Below are 27794 nucleotides of genomic sequence, written 5' to 3' on the forward strand. Positions count from 1 at the left end.
AATCAATTTTATGGCCCACTAATAGTTTGTTACCTGTAATTTGGAAAAAGAAAATGCTGGGAATAAGCCTACTCAACATCACTTCTTGAATAATCTTGTTCACAGTTACCCTCCATTTGTGCCAAAATGCATAGAACTACTTAGGTCATATTCAGTTTTTGCTCTGAAATGCTCTTTGTAATTAGATTTTGGCGAGAAATGTCAGCATGGAGGGGCTAGCTGAGCTCTCCTGCAGAAGGGTTGACTGAGTTCTCCTACTTCCTTTAACTAGGAGCATGTGGTCTCAGTTGAGGCAAAAAATCAGTAGCCTCCCAATCTATGGGTAGAGATAAAGAGGCATTTTAATTGTAAATACAACTTTTACTGAGTTTCTGCAATTTGAAGTGAATTTTGCTAGGTATGACTCTTCCTTTTCCCATCTCTCCTTGTTCATTGACCATTCTTTAAAGGAAACTTAGATTACTGCTGATGCGGGGTCGGTGAGCCAAGGAGTCGAAAGAAAGAAAGATTTCTTGGACTCTCAAGATCTGGCAGTAATGCTGTTTTATTTAGAGAATAGTGAGGAATAGCATGGGGACAGGACCCACGGGCAGTCAGAACTGCTGCTGCCACCGGCTGCATGGGGCCAGGACCCATGGGAAGTCAGAGCTACTGTTGGCATGGGGAGCTGCTGCTGCTGCTGCCTCTGCTGCCAACATTGGTGGAGAGTAAGGCTAAATTTAAGGCACAGGTATGTGAGTTATCTCTTTACAAGACAAAGGGAAGAATATGTAAAAAGAGTTGTTAAAATGACATCAGTGCCGGTAGGGTCTGGTTATTGGGTGGTCCTATGACTTTTAGATAAGAATCAAACCAGATTGAGTAAATGGCAGAAGTCACCGCTTAAATATTATCTTCAGCTAAAGACAAAGGAGGATTTTGAGGGGATGTCAGTTACATGAGGTTGCCAGACAGTAAACAATTTAAGTTCTTGCCTTTGGCATTGATTCAGACTTTCTAGAGATAAGGTCACCTCCCTTCCTCCTGGCACAGAGAGGAGGCATCTTTACAGATGGAGGTTTCCCTTACAAAGGTAAATGTTTCCCAACAAAGGGCAAGCAAACTCCAGTCCTCAGAGCCTGCTTCTCATCTGCAGTTTTAAAATACACCAGCCTAAAATCCTCATCAATTGCTATTACCCCCAAACTTCTTTGTACTCTCAGTATCCATGGTAAATACTTCTTCAGAGTTTTTGGCCTAGGAGTCCACAATCCCTACATTATTCTAGAGATATCCTTAATCAAATTACGTATCTTGGCTTTTATCGCTCCTGTAGGTCAAAAACAATTCTCTCCACACCTTAATACAGCTGCTTTTCTTATAGTTTGGGGTAAATGGACTATAATAAGTAAGATTTAATAATATAGAGAGTCCGGGGGAAATAATACCGCACTTCAGATTTACAGAGCTTCTTGTGAAAAATACTTCGTGGTTATCATTTCACACATCATCCCAGCATCCTCAGGAATTAGACTGATCTAAGTATTACCAATACATTTTTAAAGAGTTAAGTGATATCTGAAGGATGAATAATTTGAATCCTCCAGCTGTTGCATAATAGAGTTAAAAATGGAAATAAAGCCTCTATCCTTTTCTGGATCCGGGCTCCTTAATCCCTTTAGCCATGAGTTGGAGCCATGAGATGGAAGACTCAGTTAAGACAGAAAAAAAAGGTTAAAAGTGAATTTAAGAAGAGGAGAGGAAAAGACCTTGTAAAGGGAGACACCAATAAATGTTTCCAGCACTGCTGTGGCACAAGTATTCTAATCTCGGACTCTATTACACCATTAGCTAGAGAGAATGGTGGCAGTTGGAGGCAGTTGAGAGAATTAGATGAGATTAGAATTAGAGATTTTTTAAGTCCCTGCTAATTGTAACCTCTGAGATACATCTTACTTTCCATATAACAAGGTAAGGTCAAAAGTAGCTATTGTTACTGAAGGTTGATAATTGTTACCTCCTAAACTCTTCATCTTGTTAATGTTTAAGATAGGACAAATTGGGTTTAATGCAATACATGAACTTGTGCTTTGGGAGAATGGCAGGAAATTAAAAGTAATCTAGTGAAAGTGGAAAAAAGGAAGAAATAATTTGAGCAAGGAATTAACTGATGGAGAGACAGTTCACTCATTCACCCACTGGATTAAGTACTTATGGATCTCCTACTGTGTGCCAGGCACAGTACTGGGAATTGGGAACACAACTGTGAGCTTAGAGTCTAGTGAGGGAGACAGACATGTTTCAAATTTGAACATAAACTGTGAGTAGTGCTAAGAAATAAGTACAATTTTTTGAGAGCCTTGATACCTTTAAAATAGTCTTGGTGGCAATCAGAGATGAGCACTTCAATAGTCAGATCTGTTTGGAAAGGCTGCACAGGGGGAACCGTGACTGAGAGATATATCTCTAGACTCCAAATAGAGACTAGAATAAATCTAGGGCAAAGAGATTTATACCAGAGGTACAAGGCAGGATCCCAGCGGAATGATGAGAACCTGCCATCATAAAACTCTTCTTCCTCAAAAGGATAGGAATTTTCATGCGGATAATGAAAGATTTGGGTTTTATTTTTCTTTAGATCCTGTCTGAAAAGCTGGCCTAGACTGAGTTGCCACGCATTCCTTAGAAGTGGAGAAAAAGATGAATATGCTGGGAAGACATTTGATTGCTTGAGACTTCAGCCATAGTTTTGCTTTCACAAAATGTACATTCTTAAGGTAGACTGCAGAACATGGCTTTTTAGGAAGATAAATATTAAACACTTAAAACTGACAAGATTTTTGAACCAGTCCTTTAGTTTAAGGAAAAATTCAATCTGCATCATAAGTGTTCCATTATCTCTATAGGCTCCAGAAATCTTAAATAGATAAGAGAAGAAATGCCTGGGCTGGCCCGGTGGCATAATGGTTAGATTCATGTGTTCTGCTTTTGCAGCCAGGGGTTCAGCAGTTCAGATCCCGGGCACGGACCTATGCACAGCTTATCAAGCCATGCTGTGGCAGGTGTCCCACATATAAAGTAGAGGAAGATGGGCACAGATGTTAGCTCAGGGCTAATCGTCTCAAAAAAGAAAAAAAAAAAAGAAGAAGAAACGTGTTATTATCTTTTGAAACTAAGCTCATATCTTTTTTTAAAATAGCATTTATCTTCAGCATTATTAAATGTGTTTATTACATTTGATGCGATTGAGTCCCTATTGCCTTTAGACAAAGGAAGTTCAGGAACAGATAGGTGTTTTCTGTTTGTGTGAGACTGTGGTCGCCATTTGGATCTTTGCTATAATCCCGTATGTGGAAGATTTAGTAACTATGACTTTGACAATTCAGAGAAATAAAAACCAAAAGTCAAGCGAAGAGAAACATTGGTTATTGCTAATAGAAGACCAATTGCAAACTCATAGCCCGTGTTATATACTATTATACTTTTGTGAACTTCATTATTCAAGGCACCGGTGATAACAGAGGTGTTTGTTCTTCCTCTTAAACTTTGACTTGATTGGTACTAAGCCCTTTTGCCTATTCGTGCTAGGCAGCTGAGCCACTGCCATTACAGAACTAGGACTGGTCCTGCGTTTATGATGGTGCAATGTTGGGTTGCCTGCAAGTCAGGCATCACTGAGCTCAGCCTGGAGTTTGACCAGTGGCATGTAGACAGCATCACTAGCAAAGCTATTGCTTTTTTAATTAGCCTCTGGAATTCAGAGACTCTTCAGGACTTTATTCAATTATTCAATTACTTAGTTTCAGTCATATCCGGGTGTGTTGGTGCCTCATGCTTGGCTCCAACTTCTGAGTCATGTTTGAACTCTGTGGCTTCAGGATGCAACTCCTCGTTTTCTGTTTGGACATCTTCATTTTAAAGCATCACCATGAACCATGATTTTAAGTTTACTGAAATTCAAAGTAGAGTTCAGATCCTGGGGGTAGACATGGCACTGCTCATCAGGCCATGTTGAGGCGGCATCCCACATGGCACAACCAGAAGGACCCACAACTAGAATATACAACTATGTACTGGGGGACTTTGGGAAGAAGAAGAAGAAGAAAAAAAAAGATTGGCAACAGATGTTAGCTCAGGTGCCAATCTTTAAAAGAAAAGAAAAAGGAGAAGAAACCAAGGGAGGGGAATAATAATGATAATAATAATAAAGGAAGACGGAAAGGAAAAAGGAGTTGATGGAATGCCACCAAAAATGGTATTAACTTCTCTTGTTGAGTTAAATTTACCATATCCATTTCTCGCCAAGTTATTTATAAAATATCACAGCTTAACACGAAATTTCCTAGAAAAACATCTTGCTTGAAGGGTCCTTTCTTTCCTGAAAATGTATTTAAATTTTTCCTTTAAGAGAAGAAACTTGCACCTGGATTTTTCTCCCTTGGGGAAATTACGCTGGTCTCTTACTTTAAAAGTTTGCTCCGAACTCAGCTTGGATTGACTGTGCCTTGTAACTGGAGGCAGAAGTCAGTGTTTGGATTGAAATGATAAACTAAGTACTCTGAGAATGATACACCCACTACCTAAGGGGATTAGTGTACAGGGCCTCAGGGCAATAAATTTGGGTGGGCCTGCTGCTCACTTGGAATTTTGCGTTTTACATTTCATGTTAAAGAACGATTCCCAAAGTATCCTGAGGCTTCCTGAGGAGGTGCCATGGGAACGACATTTTAAACTTGGGACTCTCTCCCTTGCCCCTCCCCCCCTCCCTTTAGTAAAGTTATATTCTGGTCACATTTAAAGCACCCTCATCTGACTTTCACCAAAGTTACAATCTTGGCTTTATCAATATTTGTCCATATTTCTGAATTCTCACCTTTATATTTATAACAATAATTTATATTCAAAATCTATAACAATTTTAAGGGTAAGAGGATTTTATCTAAATTCAATTCTTAATTCCACTGAGGTGATATACACAGAGATTTTTCACAGGAAATAGGAATATTAAGAGTGGATTCTATGGGGCCGGTCCCATGGCACAGGGGTTAAGTTCGTACATTCTGCTTCTTGGCGGCCAGGGGTTCACTGGTTTGGATCCTGAGTGTGGACTTGGCACTGCTTGGCAAAACCATGCTGTGGTAGGCGTCCCACATATAAAGTAGAGGAGGATGAGCATGGATAGCTCTGGGCCAGTCTTCCTCAGTGAAAAGAGGAGGATTGGCAGTAGTTAGCTCAGGGCTAATCATCCTCAAAAAAAAAAAAAAAAAAGTGGATTCTGGAGACAGTCCCATGAGTGACTTCTTTATCTGTTAATTATGATTTTCTAGAAATAAAGTGTTTGTTGTGGAAATAAAGCGTTTGTTGTGGAAAAGAAGAGAGAAGAAATAAGCCAAGAAACTTAGCTCATTGGTTCAGCTTTTTCTGTCTATGACTCTCTTTTCCTTACCTCAAAAATCTCGATCACCACTCCTCTTCCAAAAACTAAAACAAGAACCCCTTGAACAAGCATCCTAGCGAATAAGAAGTAAGGAGGCGGATGGTTGTTTTCCCTTCCCCAATGAAGAGAAGCTGAGCTTCAAATCTGTTCTGGCAAACAAATTTCTAGGATTAAATTTGATTTTCCTCCCATTTTTAATTTGAGAAACTGGTAGTTGAATGAAAGGAAATTAGAAGAGCAAAATATATAATGGACCCTCAGAAAACAGGAATATTTTTCACATTTCTGGATTTTCTTCTATTCTGTAAGCATGTGCTTAACATTTTTTTTTTTTCCATTTCATTTCATTTCAAGGAAGATTCACTTTGAGCTAACATCTGTTGCCAATCTCCCTCTTTTTTTTTGCTTGAGGAAGATTGTCTCAGGGCTAATGTCTGTGCCAGTCTTTTTCTATTTTGTATGTGGGTCACTGCCACAGCATGGCTTGATGAGTGGTGTTGGTCTGCGTGTGGGATCTGAACCCATGAACCCAGGCTGCTGAAGCGGAGCATGCTGGGCTTAACCACTACACCATGGGGCTGGCCTCGATTGACATGTTTTGGTATATCTCAAAAACTGCCTGTCTTTAGTAGTATCAAGGCAAGGAGTCAGTTGGCCCCTACTAAAGGGGTTCGGAACAGGCCTCCTCAAGATGTATCATTTTGACACGTGGAATATTTTGAACTAAAGGCAGTCAAGACCCAGCAGGCTCAAGACACTTTTACATCGCCCTTAAAGAATTTAAATTGGGGGCCTTTCCCATAATAAGAATTATTACCAGCAATAACTTTTTATGACCCATCTGTATGATAAAGCAAAAATCTAATTACTACTAGGCCAGCCCTGGTGGCCTAGCAGTTAAGTTCAAAATGTTCTACTTCAGCAGCCCGGGTTCGGTTCCCAGGTGCAGACCTGCACCACTCATCTATCAGTGGCCATGCTGTGGTGGTGGCTCACATACAAAATAGAAGATGTTTGGCAACAGATGTTAGCTCAAGGTCAATCTTCCTTAGCCAAAGAAAAAATCTAATTACTGAACATCTGCTCTTCTTGTCATCCTGTGAATTATCCTACTCTCCTCAGAAGCCCCAGGCCCCTATTCTATTCCTTGGCTCAAGATGGCATAAATACCTCATTTTACTTTTCTGTCTTGGAACCTCTCATGTATGTGGTGTTCCCATACATATGCAATTAAATTTGATTTTCTCCTATTAATCTATCTCATGTGAATTTAATTCTTAGGCCAGCCAGAAGAATCTAGAAGGTTAGAGGAAAATTTCTTCCTCCCCTACACTGTTCCTTATTATTTTAGGCAAACATCTTTACATGTTGCTTAATTATCTTTATAACTAGCTCTGTTATCGGCATAAATTCCCTCAGGCTGAAATACTGTATTTATTTAAGTAATTATATCAGCATTGGGTATTGAAGTTATTTTTCACATTTTCCCATTTCATAGATGGTACAATACAGAGTAGAGAATACTACATATGTGAATATCTCTACCTACCTATATAGTTTTAGACTAAGCCTCAAACAAAACCGGATTCCCGGTTGAAAGGATTTAGTTATCGTGTGTTCTGTTGATAAAATTCCTTTACAACAGGAATAAGTTTAATTTAAATAGGATTTTGGATGTATTCAGATCCTAAGATTTTAAGTCTATTTTGAGATAAAAGAATTTTTTTAAAGCACGCTATGAGTTGCCAATGCTCTAGGAAGACATTAAATCTACAGCCTTCTTGCCTTGCCACTACTGAAGATGAGTTGGGTGCCCGAACTGTGAAAGGGTTTCTAGTAAGTATCATTGTTAGGGGTTGGGGGGATTTCAAAAACTTAGCAGAAGTGCTTTAAGAAGAAGTTATCCAGACAATGAGCAAAGAGGACATTTGGAAAGGGATCAAGAGATATGATTGAGTACAGACCTTATACATATTAGTGGAGAGAGAAGGTCAGATGTTAATTATGGGGACTTCAGTCAGATAAGATTTTCTAGGGAGTTGAGGTTCTTGTGTAAAATCCTCTATTAGAGGCTCTAAATAAAAGGAAGATGCTATTTTAGATGCTAACCTCTAGGTCTGCCCCCAATTCCGTGCCCTAAGGCTTTGTTCACAGATGTACACTAAAGAAGAGATAGTTTGTTTCATCAAAAAAATGTATATATATATATACAATAAATACATAAAAAACAGTATCTTTTACTTAGTGGATTCACCTTTCCTTAGCAAATTCAATAAAATGTGAATTCTCTGAAATATACTCAATGATTCTTTGATCTCACTGATGTTCTTCGATCCTATTGCTCTTCTTTATGATTGAACAGAATTAAAAAAAAATCATTTCTTTTAGATTTAGATTTCTCCAGATATTTCTTATTATCATTAATAAATCAAAATATTCTCACATGATTTAGGAAGTTAAACCATATATATTAGTGTGCTTCCAAACGAAAATAGTTTTAGAAAAAATTTCATTCTCTAAGCACAGAACTGATTTATTGTGTTCTCGTTAGGCATTGTCCATTGAGCTGAGAAGAAATTTCACATGGAGAAAAAAAGTCAAAGGATAAAATAGTTGAAATGGAGTTGAGACGTGAGCCCCCCAAATTTAGATTTTTAGATACGTAAGAGACTTTAAGTTATGTATTCCAGAAACCTAATGCAAGAATCATATCTACAAGATTCGAACAAGTAAACATAATTCAGAGTTTTTTGAATTGTTTATCTTATGATATTTCACTAGCAGATGTCCTAAAACAAGAGGATTCTAATGACTTTGCCACCATTTTCATTTTTGAATTTTTTGTACTCATACAAGACACGGGGCTTACCAGACGTTACTTTTTGATTTTTTAAACTGCATTTAAACTTCGTGGAAATAGATAGAAAAAGGAGGTGGTGCCAACGCTTTAAGGTTGATTTAATTTCTTACATTTATTTTTGTTTTATTAGTTTAAGAATTAAAATAAGATAAACTTTACTGATAATATAAATTTTGACACATTTACACATGTATATATTTATAAATGAATATGCTTTATCAGATGTGCTCAAAAAAGTTTAGAGATCATTGGCTAGCAGTTGGATGTATACTTCGGAGTCAGAAACCTGAGTTCAATAACTATATACCAAAATGACAACACCTTTCATGGCTAAATGTTGGGGATTTGTGAACACATCTGCTGTAAAAGGATGTCTTGTTCAGTGGAATTTTGTTGAAGCCACATCATCAAAATGGTACTTGTTGACACAAGAATATTTTCTCACATTGAGTGGAACGTTAAAAACAAATAAACTTTACCATGTAAAATTCTGTGGGGAAGATAAGACTTTTCCTTTACTCTCTCTGGTTCTGTGGCTGGGCTTGAAAATTAAACTGACCAAAGATAGATTGACAGGAGAAAAGCATAAAAACGTTTATTTAATGTTAATATTTTTACATGGTGTGGGAGGCTTTATAGAAAATAAATGAAGACCCAAAGAAACAGATAGGCCTGAAAGCTTGTATACCATTTCAACAAAGAATGATAAATTCCAGGGACTGCCTGGTGGTGTAGTGGTTAAGTTCATGTGCTCTGTTTTGGTGGCCCAGGGTTCGTGGGTTTGGATCCTGGTTGTGGACCTACACACTGCTCATCAAGCCATGCTGTGGAGGCATCCCACATATAAAATAGAGAAGGATTGCCATGGATATTAGCTCAGCAACAGTCTTCTTCAAGCAAAAAGAGGACGATTGGCAACACTTGTTAGCTCAGGGCCAGTCTTCCTCACCAAAAGAAAAAAAAAGAATTATATATTCTGGAGGTGTGACAAAAGAAAAAGGGTTGTGAACTAGGGGTGGTAAATTGTGGGAAAGTGATGAGGAAATATATGGGGGAAATTCACAGAAGACAAGGGTATTATCTTGGGGTGATTTCCCCACCTCCAGAGATAAGAACGTTCTTTTCCTGGTACTGAAAGGGCGTCTTTCTCAGGGGAAATTTTATGTCCTGCTTTTTGGTAGAAAGGGAGAGGTCAGAGAGCCCTTTCTGCATCTGCTGTTTTTCAAGTGCCTTAGGCTCAAAATAACCAATATGCCAAAGTGGCATATTTTGGGGTGGAATGTTCTAATCTCCTTCTATTCACACATACACAAAAGTAGAAGAAATGACCTCCATGTATTCATCACCCAGTTTCTATAATTATTAACTCATGGCCAATATTTTCACCTAAACTCAAATCGTCCCCTTCCTCCGCAGGTGCCATGCCACCTTCCCCACCCCCCACCCTGCCCAATTATTTGGAAGCAAATCTGAATGGGACATATAATGACATCTTAAAAACAATTTTTTATGTTTATATCAAGTGTCTAGGATATTTTACTTTTTTGAAAAAATTTCACATCCATTATCTTTATCGTTACAGCTACTATTACGGTTTTAACTATTCTTCTTACAAATGGAGAATTATGGGTATCAAGAAAGAGGTGAGTGGTTGTCTTTTTGATGTACTTTGGTTCCATCTAGCTGTTCAAGCCAGAAACCTAGGAGTCATAAGTTACCCCCTTCCTTATTCTTTCAAATGCATTTGGTGACCAATGGCTGTCAAATCTTGTCCTCTTCCCGTCACTGTCACTCTTCTACTCTTCTATTTATTTACACAACTTCTACTTTGTCCCTCTTTAATTGTGTCTTGTATAGAGTGGTTATAATAATCATTCTGAAACAAATTTGATCATGTCACTATCCTAACAACATAGTCTTTTGGGCCTGGTATCCCTGATCGACAGCCCCAAGCCCTGTTAGATGAAATTTTCTTTTGTTTTCCCCTCACGATGTTAGAACAGTGCCAACGTTTAAATGTATGGAGATTTTTTCCATATTTAAAATTGATATGCCCACATTTGGATAACTGACAGTGAAAATTAGAAGATTTGGCACCATTCCAAATACCTCCAGCAAAATGGCGGATCTATTTTTAGGACAGGACATGAGATTTGACTTTTGCTATAGTCTCACACACGTTGCCTCCCTAAGGGCTGCAAACAGAATTCCTGGTACGGAATCTGAGTCACCTCATTGCCCACGTTATCTTTCCTTTTCAGCTCCTCCAACTTCTCCCATAATGGATTACCGACTACATCACCGGATCTATTCTCCTCTGTGTCTAATCCTGGCCTCTATCCCTAGCCCCCACTCCTACTTGGGTCTCTCCAACTTAAGTATCATTCTCTGCCTGGAGCCACATCTCGTCTACTCAGGTGTCTTGGGTGTTGGTGCTCATGGTGCTTTTGGCATATCCTAAAACACCATTATTGTGCTCTTCACTTCTGGCTATCAATGTTTGAATTTCTTATACCTGTTAACAAGTGTATACTGTCTTCCTTTTTTAAAAAAAAATTACCGTGCTTCCCCAGTACTTGACAAATTCAATGAATGTTGGATGAATGATTGACTGGCTTAAATATCTTTAGACAATAAGACCCAAGAGAATTGAGAGGTGCTCAGGGCAATTAAGATAACAGCCAGCCCAAATATAGTCTTCGCTACTCATGACGGTCTGGGCTTATGCTACTTCCTCTAACTGGGTCTCAGAAGTGAATGTTGAGAATCCCTAAGGTTCCGCTGATGGTCTGAAAGGAATTGATTTAATTCTTTGACTTTAGTCATAAAGCTATGATCTATGATTTCTGGATCTTGCCTTTGTACTTTAGATCTGAAAATGTTTCTGTCTCCTCTCTTTTTTTTTCTTTCCCCCTCACTTATATACTAACACTTACTCAGTCTCTCAGCTGTCTGTCTCTTTGCCTAGAGAAATTAAATTCCTTTAGAACCCTTGCCTCTGGGACTCAAACCTGCTTTCAATTTCAAGTTCAAGCAAGTCTTCCTGGCCTGGTGTCCTTTTGACTCTGTCCATGGCCTTGGCTCACACAGATACCAACTGTCTCGTTTTGTGTGAAACAGTGATGTTTGAGGAGGTTATGTTGATAAGCATTAGGTGGCCCATAGGTTGAAGAATTTGCCTTTTCTCCTTAAACCCTGAAGTCCCCAAGAAGGCTCTATTCCATAGAATGAGTCTGGAAGATGTGGGTTCTGGTTCAGGCTCTGTCACTAGTTTGGTGTTCTCAGGGTTGGGTAAGAGTTACATTATAATGCCTACGGGTATACAAGTCTTTCTCTTGAAGTTGAAACTGGTTTGTGGAAAGAAAAGAGACTTGTAGGAACTATAATCCTTTCTTTTACCCTTGGTGATTATAATGAGTTTCCTAGGGCTGCTGGAACAAATTACCACAAACTTGGTGGTTTAAAACAACAGAAATTTGGGGCCAGCCCGTGGACGAGTGGTTAAGTTCTTGTGCTCTGATTCGGCGGCCCAGGGTTTCACAGGTTCGAATCCTGGGCACGGACATGGCACTGCTCATCAATCCATGCTGAGGCAGCATCCCACACGCCGCAACTAGACGGACCCACAACTAAAATATACAACTGTGTACCTGGGGGCTTGGGGGAGAAAAATGAAAAATAAAATCTTGAAAACAACAGAAATTTATTTTCTCACAGTTCTGAAGGCTAGAAGTTTTAAACTAAGGTGTTGGCATGGCCGTGTTCCCCCTCAAGACACCAGGGAAGAACTTTTTCTTGTGTTTTCCTAGCTTCTGGTGGCTTCTGGCAATCCTTGGCATTCCTTGGTTTGTAGCTGTATCACTTCAATTTCTGCCTCGATAGCCACATGGCCTTCTTTCCTGCATCTCTATGTCTTTGCATTCTCTCCTCTTCTTATAAGGATACCAGCCATCGGATTTAGGGCCTACTCTAAATCTAGGATGTTTTCATCTCAAGAAAGTTAGCTAGTTATATGTGCAAAGACTCTATTTCTAAATAAGGTCATACTCTGAGGTTCAGGGTAGAAATGAATTTTGGGGGATACTTTTTAACCCATCAGAGGGTCTATCCTTTGTATGTCAACAGTCTTATTACTTTTTAAGTTAGAAAAATTTAAATTCACAATTTTCAAGGATAGAAGTATCCATTCTTTTTTGAAGAGGTCTGTGGGTAGAGATCTTCCCAATAGGCTCATTCTACCCCATGTTTTTCTTGCATAAAATGATCATGTGGAAATTAGATTTGAATGTTAACTTTTTCAATAAGCTGAACATTCTTCCCTGAGACATAAGGAAATCTAATCTTTTCTTTATTCTATTTACTTCTCCCACTCTCTGCCATTCAGGCATTGGTATCAGTAACTGGTAGTTGAATGGAATTCATTTTTTCTTCCAATATCACTTTAGGTGAAGATTTTCTAGGTCCTGAGTAAGGAAATTTATTAGGGCTTAAACTATAAAAATCTTTAGGTAATTTGCTATGGTAAGGATACACTTTCCTGGGAAGAATGGCACAATGCCATGTACCTTTACATAGCAATAAACTACTAATCTAACTAAAAAGAGGTTCTTGTTTCCTCCTGGAATCACAGAATGTTTAAATATGTCTTCTTGTAGGTAACTTTTACAAATACCAATGTTAAATAAGACATAGCTTAATTTCTTATCCTTGGCTCAGACCATTTTATTGTACCATAAAATGTGCCATAACTCTTCAGTTTGTGACAATGAGAATGATAACACAATATCACTCCTCAAAGACTATATAATACCAAAATTCAAATATTGCTTTTATTAAGCTAGGCCAGAACCAATCCTCTTAGTGGAAGATGTAAATTAGTAAAATGTTTTATTAACTTTAGACATGAGAGTACTCTACTTTAAGCTATGACTGAGCAGGGTTCCAAAGAGCGCTCAGACTTGTCCTTTGGTAGGAGATTTTGGTTGATTCAATAGTTTCGAGCAAACTTTTGACTTATTACCTCAGGCAGAAGTTGACTTTTACTTCCGCCTCTCCCTGTTCTCCTTCACAAAAAAGGTAAAACTTTACAATTCTATGAGATTGCTGTTTTCACTATTTAGCAGACCACTAGAGAGTGGGCTTTCAAGAAATAGCAAAGAAGAACGAGAGGTTTGACTTGGACTTTACTTTCTTTCAACAGGCTTTTGGGAAGGCGTTGCTTGGTACAGCATTCTGCACGACTGAGAAGGCAAAACGAACAAATAGCTGCATTCACCTCTCTGCAGGCTCACGAATGATTTGGGAAGATGAGACAAACGTGAGCTGCTATAGAATTTGTATCATATACAGGAGGAGATAATTGTATTGATTCAAACATAGGAGGAGGTCCTCCCTCTTCAAAAATTGAATTAAACTGGGGCCAGCCTGGTGGTGTAGTGGTTCAGTTCACATGCTTCGCTGCAGTTGCCTGAGGTTGGAGGGTTCGGATCCCAGGTGCAGACCTACAACTGCTTTTCAAGCCACACTGCGGCGATGTCCCACATAAGATAGAGGAAGATTGGTACAGAGGTTAGCTCAGCAATAATCTTCCTCAAGCAAAAAAAGGAAGATTGGCAACAGATGTTAGCTCAGAGCCAATCTTCCTCCCCAAAGAAAAAGAAAGGAAAAGATTGAATTAAACTGCCTACACTTAAAGTTGAGAACTTCGTAAAGCTTACAATCTCTGATACAGAAATGTAGTGTAACAATACATTCTCTATTTCTTCTTTTTTCGGTTATAGATGAAGCAACTTGCAAAACATTCCTGAAATACAAAGAAGAATAATATTTAAATGTAAATCATCGTTATACCTCTTTATCCATCAGAGTGGCTTCGTTCGACCCTCTCTCTTCTGTGCTTATATCTTGCATCAAGTATTGGATAAAAAAAAGTGTGTAGGAAGAAATAAGTGATTTTCATAGTCATTACTCTTTGCAATGGGAGTGCTAAGGATCCAGCATGGCTTTGTTGGGTCCAGTGGAACATCACAGGTGGTGTTCACGTTCCTTTTGATTCCGTGTTGCTTGACTGTGGATTTCAGAGCACCCCCTATCTTCCCAAATACTCCTTTTGTCTGGGCCTGGAATGCCCCAACTGAACATTGTGCTGAGAAGTTTAACGTGCCACTAGATCTGAGCCTCTTCTCTTTAGTAGGAAGCCCCCGAGTAAATGTCACAGGACAAAATATTACATTATTTTATACTGATAGACTTGGCTACTATCCTTATATAGAAACAAAGACAGGCAAACTTGTGAATGGAGGACTCCCCCAGTCGGGATCCTTAACAGCTCATTTGGACAAAGCTAAGGCTGACATTTCCTATTACATTCCAACAGACCACGTGGGCTTGGCTGTCATTGACTGGGAAGAGTGGAGGCCTACCTGGGTAAGAAACTGGCAAGCTAAAGATATTTACAGGCAGCAATCTATTTTGTTGGTTCAGCAAGAAAATGTACAACTTAACGTCACCGAGGCCACCAAGACGGCCAAAACAATGTTTGAAAAGGCAGGAAAGAGTTTCATGCTAGAGACTTTAAATCTTGGAAAATCACTTAAGCCAAATCACTTATGGGGTTTTTATCTTTTCCCTGATTGTTACAATCACTATAAAGGATCCGATTACAATGGAAGTTGCTATGATATAGAAAAGAGAAGAAATGATGGACTCAACTGGTTGTGGAAGGAAAGCACTGCCCTTTACCCATCTGTTTACTTGAATAGCAAATTAAAGTCTTCTCCTCTAGCTGCACTCTTTGTCAGGAATCGTGTTCAGGAAGCCATTCGAGTTTCTAAAGTTCCCAGCGCTGGAAGTCCACTTCCCATCTTTACATATACACGCCCAGTTTTTTCTGATAAGCCTTCAGAATATCTTTCTCAGGTAAGTGAATCAAGGCATAAAGCCTATGAAAGAGTGTCTACAAATGATGTTTAGGGGAATTTAACATCATGTTTGAAAGGAATGAAATTTAGTTTTCAGTATCCTTCAGGAATATGCACACAGGTAGTTCTGCATCACTATATGAATGCAAAATAAGAATATACTTCACTTTTAATGTCATCATATAATATCTTAGCAACCATGGAGAATTAGGCAGTATTGAAAAAGTGTTAACTCAGTTCCCTTTTTTTTTCTTTCGTGGGAATGCTCTCTTGTCAATAGAGGTAATTAAAATAATAATAAGGGGGGAGAGCAAAAGAGGTGATCAGGCTCACATGTGAGGGGATGAACTATCATTAGTTTTTGGGTGGTGAACATGATGTAATCCTCACAGAATTCGAAATATATTAAGATGTACATCTGGAAAAAAAAAAGAAAAAACACCCCTATGCTTTAAAAAATAAAAATAAATAAATAAATAAAAAAGAGAAAATAATAATAGAAATGTATTTTTGTCATAGTACGGCAGTGACTATGTAAAAGATAGAAATAAATAGTGGGGAAATATTTAAACTATTGTTGTTGCATCAGCATGCTTAGCTTTGGTGTTACTGTCCTAAGTGTAACATTTCATTGAGTTGTTATCTATTAACTCCTGCTATCACATTTGCCAGGATGACCTTGTGAATACAATTGGTGAAAATATTGCTCTAGGAGTCTCAGGAACTGTAGTCTGGGGAAGCTCCAATTTAAGCAGAAGTATGGTAAGTTGAATTGATAGGAAATGGATGAGAACATTTCTACTTTTAATGTTTTAACAATGAGGATTGTTGTGGTATTGAATAATAAAATAATTGCTGTGCTTGGCACAGACTGATAGGTACTCAATTAATACTGGCTGTATTAAACTATCGTTTGTGTGGTTATGCTGTAAGGCAGAAAATATTGTACCTGTTTTCCAGTGAGGAAACAGAAATTCAGTTAGATTAATTGAAATTCTCTAGCCTACGTGGCTAGTGAGTAGCAAAGACAGGATTACAATCTCAGTTTTCTGAATCGGTGTTTGGTGTTTTTTCTACTACACTGTGCTGTGTCTCTTCTCAAAAGAGCTCCAGCTAGTCAATATTCATTCATTCATTCTTCCTTTCATTCAATTACTGTTCATTAAGTGCTTATCTTATGTATTAATTTAGTCATTTAGTCTCGATGACTGTTTAGTACAGGAGCCAGCAAATGCTGGCCATGGGCCAGATCTGACCTACTGCTTGTTTTTGTACAGCTCCATGGTCTAAGAATGATTTTTTACATTTTCAAATGGATGAAAAAAAAGAAGAATGGTATTTCATAATACTTGAAAATTATGTAGAATTTAAATTTCAGCATCTATCAGTAAGGTTTTATCAGAACATAGTCATGCTCATTCGTTTAGATGCCTAAGCCTGCTTTTACACTACAAGGAAATAATTGAGTAGTTACAGCAGAGAATGTGTTATCCAAAACCCCAAAATATCTACTAATCTGTTACTTTACAGAAAGTTTGCTAACCCTTGGCTTATTGAACGCCTGTTGTGATTAAGTGCTAGGGAGTTGTTTAGGTACTAGAAACATAGCGTTGAACGAAAAGTCCCTTCACCATAGAGCTACATTCTTGTAAGTGGAAACACAACATAAACAGGTATGATATGTCAGGTAGTGATAACTGCAATGAAGAGCAGTGAGGCAGTGTAGGCAGAAATGGAGAGTGATGGAATGGTGCTATCTTACATGGGGTAGTCATAGAAGGCCTCTGGTTGGGCGCTGTTGGAGCACAGACCTGATGGAAATAAGGGACCAAATCTCTGGACACATGGAGATGGCAGTTGCAGTGGCCTTGAGGCTGGAATGAGCTTTTGAAGAAAGAGGGAGAGGTTTGACTGGAATGCCTGGGCAAGGAAGATAGCGGTAAGACGTGTGGTCAGTAAGATAGCAGAGGGTCAGAGGTAGGGCTTCGTAGTCCATGAGGGGGCTCTTACTCTGAGATGGAAAGCCACTAGAAGGTTTAAGGAGAAGAGTGGTAATTTCTGAAGAACATTTCAGAAGAGCTACGTAGTTGAATTGAGAATAGATCTTACAGAGAAGAGAGCAGGAGCAGGGAGAGGAGGCTGTTGATGGCTTGGACCTCAGGGGCCAGCACGTATTTGGATTTTGAATATAATACGACAGCAGAACTAGAGGATGGGCTGAGGGGTTGGGTGAGTAGGTTGGATAAGAGAAGTGATTAAAATAATTCCGAGGCTTTTAGCTTGAAGTAGTTGCCATGGAGCTGGCAAAGATTTTAGGGGGAGTGGTTTGAAGGGGCAGGGAGTTTTAAGGGCTAGGGGAGGGAGCTGCCTAGGCAATTGGGAGTTGGTTTTGGAAAATCCTACTAAATTGTTCAAAGGGAGAGGAAAAGAAACCTTTCTTTTTGTCCTCCACAGGTTAGATTTAGTAGCGTCTATTTCAAGTAAAATTTTTAAATAATACTTGTTTTATTAGGAAAAAATGTTTATTTTGTTCTATATAGAATGAATTTTATTCCTTTTCTCCTAACACCTTTTCTTTAGCTCAAAATCCTTTCACTATCATGATCTAACCCTTTTCTCTCTTCCTTTCTTTTCATCCTTGTTTAATTCTCTGTATCAGGTCTTTGTCCCTCACCTCTTCACTCCTTTTCAAGAGTAAAGCTGTCACATGGGCACTGCTGAATTGGAGCTGAGCTTTTCCTTCTCTGATGGATGTGGAATTACTAGTGACGTATGCGCCATGGAGAATGTCTAATGAAGCTCATGGCCCAGAGGTCTGATCCTAGGATCTATAGCAAAGAGACTTTATACTCTAAGATCAGAAGACAGTTTTTGATCTTTTTCCTTTCAGATAGACTAGCCATATTTTTACTTCATTTATAAAGTACTTAACAGCAATCACCTTTGAGACATTCTTTCAAAGTAGTCTAGGCCCTTCTACCTATTTGATATAATTCTATTGTCTCTGGTTTGATCACTAATAAAGGGAAATAACAGAAAATATGAGTTTAGAGAAAAGCATATGTTCTTTAACAAAATCTTTCATATGTCAGAAAATTATTTAAAAATTATACTTCTAAGTAGATTTCCAATTTTCATCAGTTGTTTTCTCAAATCTATAGACTCCTTTCTCAAGAGTCTTATTAATTCTATGACGGAACCATTTATACGTTCTCCACAATAGTTCCCTTTTTTTTTTTTAAAGAACTGAGAACTCCACCCTTACTGTGATGAGAATGAATCAGGCATTTCCCAATTAGTAGGATAACGTGGCGTACTATTTAATTGTCACACTTGTTTTTTTTATTGCACTTTAATCTTAGATTCACATTCTTCTACCATGACTTCCATATTATTCATACAGGGACAGTCCATCAACTTTAATATGACTATTTTCTAGTTAATGACACTGACTTGTGGATTCTTTTCTAAAGTTTCTGCTACCTTTCCCAACTTATGATTTTGAATGCTCGTTCTGTCATTCCTTCCCCTTTTTTCTATGTCATTTGTAATCAATTGAGTCATGGATTACTTGTCCTGTTTCCTCTGATTCATTGACAGCTTGAGAAACTGGTAATTGCAGATTTACTTGCAATGACTGGAATTGACTTAAAACAATTGTTATCAAATGTAAGCAAACCATTTTGTTCCATTCCATTTTATTAGATCCAGGAGTGTGACAGAGCCAGCTCCTACTGGCCCCAGCTCGTGACACCTGACTGCTAAATATTCAGAAATTTTGTGAACTGGATGTAAAACACAGCCATTATTAAGAATTAAATTTGGGGCTGGCCCCGTGGCTGAGTGGTTAAGTTCGCGCGCTCCGCTGCAGGCGGCCCAGTGTTTCGTTGGTTCGAATCCTGGCCGCGGACATGGCACTGCTCATCAAACCACGCTGAGGCAGCATCCCACATGCCACAACTAGAAGGACCCACAACGAAGAATATACAACTATGTACTGGGGGGCTTTGGGGAGAAAAAAAGGAAAAAATAAAATGTTTAAAAGAAAAAGAATTAAATTATAAAAACTTAGAATAAAATAAATTGTTAACAATAGTAGTAATAAGTACTCAAAATATATCACTTATTTACTTCATTTTACTATTATCCATACTCTTAGGTCATTTACATCTATGGTATCTGTATAAGTGTATAAGTGGAAATACGATATAATGGTGTGCTGCTCCATACCATGCTACCATCCTGTGTAATGGTGGGGTACTTGATTCCCAATTCTGCAGTAAGTGATGTCAGGTTGGTGGTTTAAAATTGTCCATGGTAGGAGTATACACACCATGGATATTAACAAATGCTATAACCCAGGCCTTATCCTTTAGAGAGCCACTTTTATTTTGTTTTATTTTTGTGAGGAAGATTGGCCCTGAGCTAACATCTGTTGCCAATCCTCCTCTTTCTGCTTGAGGAAGATTGTCGCTGAGCTAACATCTGTGCTGAGCTAAAATCTGTGCCAATCTTTCTCTGTCTTATGTGGGATGCTGCCACAGCATGGCTTGACAAGCAGTGCCAGGTCCACACCCCAGATTGAACCTGTGAACCCCAGGCCACCAAAGCAGAGCATGCAAACCCAACCACTATGCCATTGGGCCAGCCCCTAGAAAGTTAGTTTTACATCTTTCCAAAGACCCTGCCTTATGTAGGCTAATGATTCTCAAACTATTCTCATTCTTTTACTCTTCTTTTTGCCTAACCCCTATTTCTATGAACAACTGCAATGTCATCTGAGCTTGTTGTGAATTCTCATATATCCCCGGCACTGGGGATTCAGTGTTGAAGAATATGGACAGAGACCCTGCACTCATGGAGCTTATATTAAAGTTGGAGGGATAGAAGTAATACATAAACAAGAAAAATATTTTATGTGATAAGCGCTATGCAGAGAATTAAAATGGAGAGCTGTGAGACAATAGACAGGAAAAGTGTCTGAGAAGGGTATTGTCTAACTAAAGATGTGATCTGAAAGACAAGACAGAGTCAATCACGTTAAAAATTAGTGGAAAGAGCATTCCAAGCAGAGGGAACAGTTAGTGCAGTTTGAAGTGAACTGGCCATGCTGGGGAAACAACTAGTATGTCTAAGGCGGAGTGGTGAGGGAAGACCGTATGAGAGGAAGGAAGGACTACGCCACATCAGGCTGCATGCAAGTTGAGAGAGGTTGAATTTTATTCTAAAAACTATGCAAAGGTATTTGAGGGTTGAGAAGAGGTTTTCTATCATTGCCATAAAAATTACAGCGAACAATGATTTAAACAAGAGAAATTTATTATCTTACAGTTCTGTGGGTCAGAAGTCCAACATGGGTTTCAATGGGCTAAGATCAGGGTGTTGGTAGGGTTACATTCCTTTCTAGGGGAGGATCCTCACTTGCTCATTTGGGTGGTCAGCAGGATTCATTTCCTTGTGATTGTGGCAATGAGATCTTTATTTTCTGGCAGGCTGTGGCTAAGGGTCATTTCCAGCTTCTAGAGGCCCCTGCATTCTTTAGCTCATGACTCACTCCTGTATCTTCAAAGCCAGCAATGCTGGGTTGAGTCTCCCTTACCTTTGGATTTGTCGTCCTTCTTCCATTTAACTTTGTTTTTATCCCCGTTGGAAAAGTTTCTACATTTCTACGGTCTCATGTCATTAGATTGAGCCCATACATATTAATTCAGCATAATCTTTCCATCTCATGGTCCATACCCTTAACCATACCTGTAAAGTCCTTTTTACCAAGTAAGATAACATAGTTCTAGGTTCCAGGGATTAGAGTGTGGACATCCTTGGAAGGCCATTATTCTGCCTACCATCAGTGACATCATCTCAAGGAAGGTAACAAGAAATAGATTCAACTGGAAGCTGCCAAGATTCCTCAACTTTCCTGCTGATCTCCCACCACCGCGTCTGTTGGTCAGCTGAAGGACTAGCACAGCCAGCTCACTCAACGGAACTGCTGATCATGAAAGAAAGTGACTGTCTTCTATGTTTTTAAAAGGACAATGTCCCAGTTTTAGAATGTACCAGTCTCAAGATGAATCATTTTAGTTACTCATCACTCATACTCTGCCGAATAAGCATATTGGTAAAAGAATCGTCATAAAGATAATTTGAACTATACATAACATTTAATATAAAGTATATTCAGTTGACCCTGTTTAGTTGTTCTGAGCTAGCAATTTAGAAACCACTCTTTCCAATGCTGTTTAAACTTGTGTGACAAATGCGATACTTACTACATTTATTTATAATTTCTTGAGGGCTAACCAATGATGTGGTGGGCCCTGGGCTAAGCACTTTTATATACTTAGTATCTTTTCATCTTCACAACAACCTTATGAGGTAGGTGCTATAATTATCTTTATTTTACAGGTGATGAAGCTGAAGCATAGCCAGGTTAATTAATTTGCCCAAGGTTACATAGATAGGAAACTAAGACTTAGAAAGCTTGAGAGATTCCCAAGTTCACACAGCTGGTCATTAATGGAACTGGGACTCCAATTAGGGCAGATGGACCCATGAGCCTATGCTCTAACTGGTGTACGATCCTGCACCCCTCTCCATTAGTTTCTGGATTACTGAGGAAGACCAAAGCTAGGGTATGTTAAGCCTCAACTCTTCATTTATTCAGTGACATGAAAAGGCATGTGAACCTTACGAATGCTACAAAAAAGAGTTGGAATAATCTTTCTTGTTAAGGTAAAAAAGATAAAATATTTCCTACCTCTTGTTGGGTCTATTTTTTCGAGTTTCCTTAGAAATTGCTTATTGCAGTGAATTAATTCACATGTGAACTAACTTGGACCTTGATATTCTGACCTTCTTATAATTTTACAGCAAACTTGCACGGCCTTAGACAATCACATGAAGACCACACTGAATCCTTACATAATCAACGTCACCCTAGCAGCCAAAATGTGTAGCCAAGTGCTTTGCCAGGAGAAAGGAGTGTGTACAAGGAAACATTGGAATTCAAGTGACTATCTTCACCTGAACCCAAAGAATTTTGCTATTCAAACTGGGGAAAATGGAAAATACGCAATACATGGGAAACTCACACTCGAAGACCTGCAGCAATTTCCCCAAAAATTCTATTGCACCTGTTATGCCAACACCAGTTGTAAAGAGAGAGATAATATAAAAAACATTGGTGCTGTCAATGTATGTGTTACTAACGATATTTGTATAGATGGCTTTTTAAACTCAAAACCCGGTGATCAGCCTCCTGGCCCTTCATCCTCTACACCACCTGCCACGGTGTCTCCATGTGTACATGGGAAACATCCCAAGGGGTGTTCCAAAGGCAGGTGTTCCGGGCAAACTATCTCCAACAATGCCCAAGAGGGCTGTCGGCGTGTTTACCCGAAAAATACCTCCAGTCGTTTATATATTCAAAACAAGATAATTAAAACAACCCCTTCAAGTACAAGTTCAGTGCTTATTAAATTTCCTGTCTATATAGTTTATGTTTTGATATATTTTCCATTTTTAGATTTAATAATTTATCTAGCTTAAATTATTTTTTAGGCAAGTGATAATACCTATACACTGGAAGTTTTATATTTGAAATGTAAGTCAAAACTCGTAGCCAAGATAGCACTTTGATATTTTGAGCAAAAATTGCTCTTTCATGATCAAATTGAACTTGAAATTATTATTGATTGATAAACAAAGGATGCTGACTAGCACTTTAATTTTACAAAATCATAGTCAGGACGCTGTTACTACTAAATCCAGTGATGCTACATTTTGCTTTTGAAACTCAAAGTAGAATTTGATTGTTTAATATAGCATAGAATTTGTTTTGTAAGATGATATCCAATTTTGTATTTTCTAACTGGCATGAGTCTACAGCAAGTGTTTCACATACTGGGAATGTATATATAGAACTAAGAGGTACGTGTTATATTCTTGGTTCTATCAACGATGATTGTAAGGCCTAAAACACTTGGAGGTCTAGCTTTTTTCTGAGAAGGTGAACATTTGAATAATGCCAATTTACTGCAAAAGGATGTCTTTATAAGTAGTTTTCAATTTGTAATAAAGATGTCAAGAAAATATTAAGGTCAAAAATCTTATCTTTTAAAATGTAATATCCTAAATGTACTAGTCTGCCTCAGGCACAGAACAATGGTTTTAGTTATTTCCTCCTGATAGTTTGTTCAAGTTCTGTTTTATTGAAAGATAATCTTTAAAAAGCAATTATCCTGTCAACTTTTGTACGTGATTTAATGTCTTCAGAATTCATATATAAACTATTCTAATTTTCTTTTCACTTTTGATCGTCAAATTTGACGATCTTGTGTACCTAAAACGCCTTATTTCATCTAAGCATCCATTCATATCCTTCATATAGCATTTATTGAGGGTTTATTCTCTCCCAGCCTCAGTATTAAGGGTCACAGATTCAAGGTGACGTAGCATGTTTCTTGCCATCAGTGAGTTTGTTGTATAACATTGAAAGTGGAACGTTACAACATAGTGTGTGATAAATGCTATGAGAGAAGTTCAGCATGTTCTGGCATACAAACGACAATTTGGGAGTGTCAGAGAAGAATTTCAAGGGTTACATGAAAGAGATGTTATGTCCTTTGCCTTGGAGATTGACTAGCAGTTAGGTAGCATGGAGGCATGAGACAGAAGGGGTGGAACACTGAGCATGGTTATTAGAGTAGTGTACAGTAGATGATGACCATATGATGAAGCTTTTGTAAATCATACTAACAAGTTTGGACTTTATGAGAAAGACACTCCCAAACCTCTTAACTTGCCCTATTTTTTCCATGCACACACATCACAGCATGATACATTTATGTATTTTTTGCTCCCTTTCACCTCTCTATAACATAAACATCATGAGAGCAGGTGTTTGGTCTGTTCTACTTGCTGCTATATCCACAGTGTGATGAACAGTATCCGGGACTTAGTAGGTACTCACTAAATATTTGTTGAAGAAACAAAAGCCACTGAGGAGCCACTAAAGAATTTTAAGCATGGAAGTTGTCATAACCACTTTTCACAGTTCGGTTCCTCTTGGACCAATGCTGCCCTTTTCCTTAGCTCCGTCCTTCATGCTCCACTCTAATTATGATTCTACTATCAAAGCCATGTTTTCATAAGTAAGCCACAAAAAGAAATAATTTGATAATGATCTGGAAAGGACGCTATGTATGGACTAGTTTCTTTAGAATACACAAATGGCTGTCAGGTTATCAAGACTTAGAAAGCATGGAGGCAGCAGGGTGAATTGGAAAAGGCATGGATTTGGGAGTTGGACAGGTATAAGGGCAAATCTCAGCTTCCAATATTTACTAGCTATGTGAGCCCGGGAGAGTTAACCTGGCTCAGCTTCCATTCTAATAAAACAGCAAAAATATATACCTTTTAGAGTTCTCAAGAGGATAGAATAATACATGGAAAGCATTTGGCCTTAGAAATAACACGATAAATGTCTGCGGGAGAAAGGGGGTGGATATGTTTTTATTGGGTGTGGGAAGGGGCCTGTATTGCTGCCGTTAGATGGAATGTAAAAACAGTAGACTTCTGCCATGGCAGACTTGGCCATGAACCCGGTAGGAAAAGAGGCCACTAAATAGACAAAGAGAATTGGCAGGAATATTTTATGTGATATACAACTTTGTATATGATTAGATTTACAGGAGCAAAGTTGTATTTCCATCTAGATCAAGGATTTTTGCCAGGGATCATGCTTGTACTTGTGGTACAAAGAGAATACTACAGCGTCCCTTCTCCTTAGGAGCTTGTGCACTGATAGAGGTGATGGACATGTGAACGGAAATTGTCCATAGAATATGGCACATACACAAAGTGTAAAAATTAAAGGTCTATAAGAACACTTGTTCATCTCATTAATAAACACAGAGTGCTAAAAGAATTGAGTAATTTAGCTTCAAAAGATGTGGAATTAATTTAGTTAAGTGTAGACTGCAACCCTAAACTCTCAAGTGTCATACCAAAGCTGCCTCCCCGATACAGCAGAGGACTCAGTTCCAAAGTTATTAGAGAAGACACCTGCTTTTATTTTTGAAAATGAATTTGAAAGGACAATAGGTAAAAAGTAGACTATTGGATTTATTGTATAATTATATTCAATATTGTTGGAAGAAAAGAGATAGTCACTAAGACATCAGGAAAAATGATCTAAGAATATTCATTAAGGAGTGATGAAGAGCTGGCGCCATGGCTTAGTGGTTAAGTTTGGCACGCTCTACTTCAGCAGCCTGGGTTAGGTTCCCAGGCACATACCTACACCATGCCTTAGTGGCCATGCTGTGGCGGCAAACCACATACGAAAAAGAGGAAGATTGACAACATGTGTTTGCTCAGGGCAGCGCTTCCTCAGCAAAAAAATGAAAAAACCCAAACCAAAACAAAGAAGTGATGAAGACTTGAGATGTTGTTTTTCAAAAAAGCTCTTGGCAGTGAACTTTGGATAAATATATCCATTCAGGAAAATTAGTTGTTGGATTCTTAATATATGCAAACATCGTGCTAACACAAAAATGACTAACAGGAAAATGACAGCCTATAGGAACGTACAGGACAAAGTGAAATGTAGAAGGCCGTAAAATGAGAAATATTTCCAAACTGCTGACCTTTATTTGATAAGGAAGTAATAATGAAAGAAATTAAATTTTTCAAATTTTCCTTGAATTGGTTGCTAGAGAAGTAATAACGATCTGTAGATGGCGTCTAACCTACTACTCAAGAAGAGGCGGTCAGGCGCCATACTATTTTGTGACTGGAAACTTGAGGACCATGAGGACATTGACTTGCTGTGTGGTTTCCCACTGCAATGGAAGCGTGATTTCCAGCTCATATCCTTTCCGCCCCACTCCCAGGGAAGATTGGTGAAGGGACACTGTGTGTTCGAGATCCTATAACATGGCACGATTCCTGGCACACAATTGGTGCTCAATGATAAGTTGAAAAAAATGTTGCCGTGACTATTAGGTCTACTGTTGAGTAGAAATGAGCAATAATTGAGCGATCGACTGAAAATGAATTTGATGTTTCGAATTCAATTGCTTAACTACCATGCATGAATGCATTTTTTTCCTTTGCCACGAGGATATTTATTCTGAAACACTTGACTTGAAATTATTTTTGATTTTGGAAATGCTCCCCACCACTCTCTTCTATTTCTTTGGGTACCTGTCGCCATTAATCTCACTCCTAAATTACTGCCTGATGAGTCCAAAGTAACGGTGTATTAATCATGGTTTTTAATTTTTTTGTATCTTATGATGTTTTGACATCTTAAAAAAGACCTTTCTAGCTGGGGAGAGACTGCCCCTTCCAGGGCTACCAATTCTTAGAGGCAGCAAAGGGCAAGCTATTTGATATACAAACTAAGCAACACAGAACCCTCCCTCCTCCATCTGGCCTGTACACCTCAGGAGGCAATATTCCTCTGCCTTAATCATCCCAGGGCCCGGTACCAGGCAACTAGAGACCACCTTTATAGCCCTCATAGGGTTCAGTACACACTACCCCCAAATATGGCACCTTAGCTTATTCACTATTTTTAGCTGAAGGTGTTTTAGAAAACAGCAGAAACAGGAATGTCCCTCTGACCTCCTCCCACCTTGCCCTTCTTCCCTGAAACAAGCCATAAAACCCTCCCGTGAAAGGTGGCCTCTGTATATACCTGGAGGAAAAGATCATCCTTATCTCCAAAGACAAGAGACGTCAAGAAGAATCCAAACCCACAGGCTTTGCTGTTTCCCCTGGCTTACTACACCCACCTCACACTCCTTAACCTATCATATTTCCACACTACCACTCGCTCCTCATCACACCCAGAATAAAAACACACAAGTCTGTTTCTTTGGGTCTTTATTTCTTCATGAAGGCTCTCGTATCATGTAAAACTTATATAAAGTGTATTTGTATGTTTTATCCTGTTAATCTCTTTGTCGGTTTGACTTACAGACACAGCCAAGAACTCTAAGAGGGTTGAGGAAGAATTTTTCCTCCTCACAGCCCAAAGCCTGCTGAAATTATTCAAACTAGCCAGTCCGAAACTGTTCAGCCTGCCCTGCCCCTTCCTTTTCCCAAGGAAACTCCTATAAAAGCTGCTGGCCTAGGCTCTCCCTTTGCTCCTGCTCCTGCTTCTTGTCCCAAACCTCGTGTTCCCCTGTGTCATCACTCAGTCACCTTTATAAATTAAGACTCTGGCACAGAACAAATGGGAACTCAGAAATGCTTTTCTCTTTCTTAATATTTTGTTTCTCACTATGACTTCTTCTGTAATGAATTTATAACTTTACATGTTAGCTAAAATGAACAAATATGTCCTTTTTAAAGTATGCTTTTTAGACTAATTAACTCTGAAAGGAGCATCTTTCATTGAAAGGTCATTTTTGGAAGGATCTTTCTAAATTACTATACCTAGTGAATGGCAGTTTCCTTTGAACTTAACCAAATCTCAACCCTGGCTTTAGGCTTCATATTTCAGCACTCAGCAGCTTGCCTATCAGAGTTCCCCAGCTTAAAACACTAGGACTCACATTATCTGTTTCACTTGCAAAACTGACAGGAT

General features: G+C 38.7%; 1 protein-coding gene across 1 annotated transcript in view; it reads left to right on the top strand.

The window, feature by feature from the left end:
- Positions 1-1817: 1817 nt before the first annotated feature.
- Positions 1818-27794, top strand: part of LOC138915146 (hyaluronidase PH-20-like) — a 70660-nt gene continuing 44683 nt past the window's right edge. Inside the window, 5 exon segments of the mRNA XM_070265006.1 lie at positions 1818-1950; positions 2618-2743; positions 9859-9919; positions 13477-13593; positions 14057-15194. Coding sequence (XP_070121107.1) covers positions 14253-15194 — 942 coding nt within the window. The 5' untranslated portion in view covers positions 1818-1950; positions 2618-2743; positions 9859-9919; positions 13477-13593; positions 14057-14252.

Source organism: Equus caballus, chromosome 4 (assembly GCF_041296265.1).
Source record: "Equus caballus isolate H_3958 breed thoroughbred chromosome 4, TB-T2T, whole genome shotgun sequence".
Lineage (NCBI taxonomy): Eukaryota > Metazoa > Chordata > Mammalia > Perissodactyla > Equidae > Equus > Equus caballus.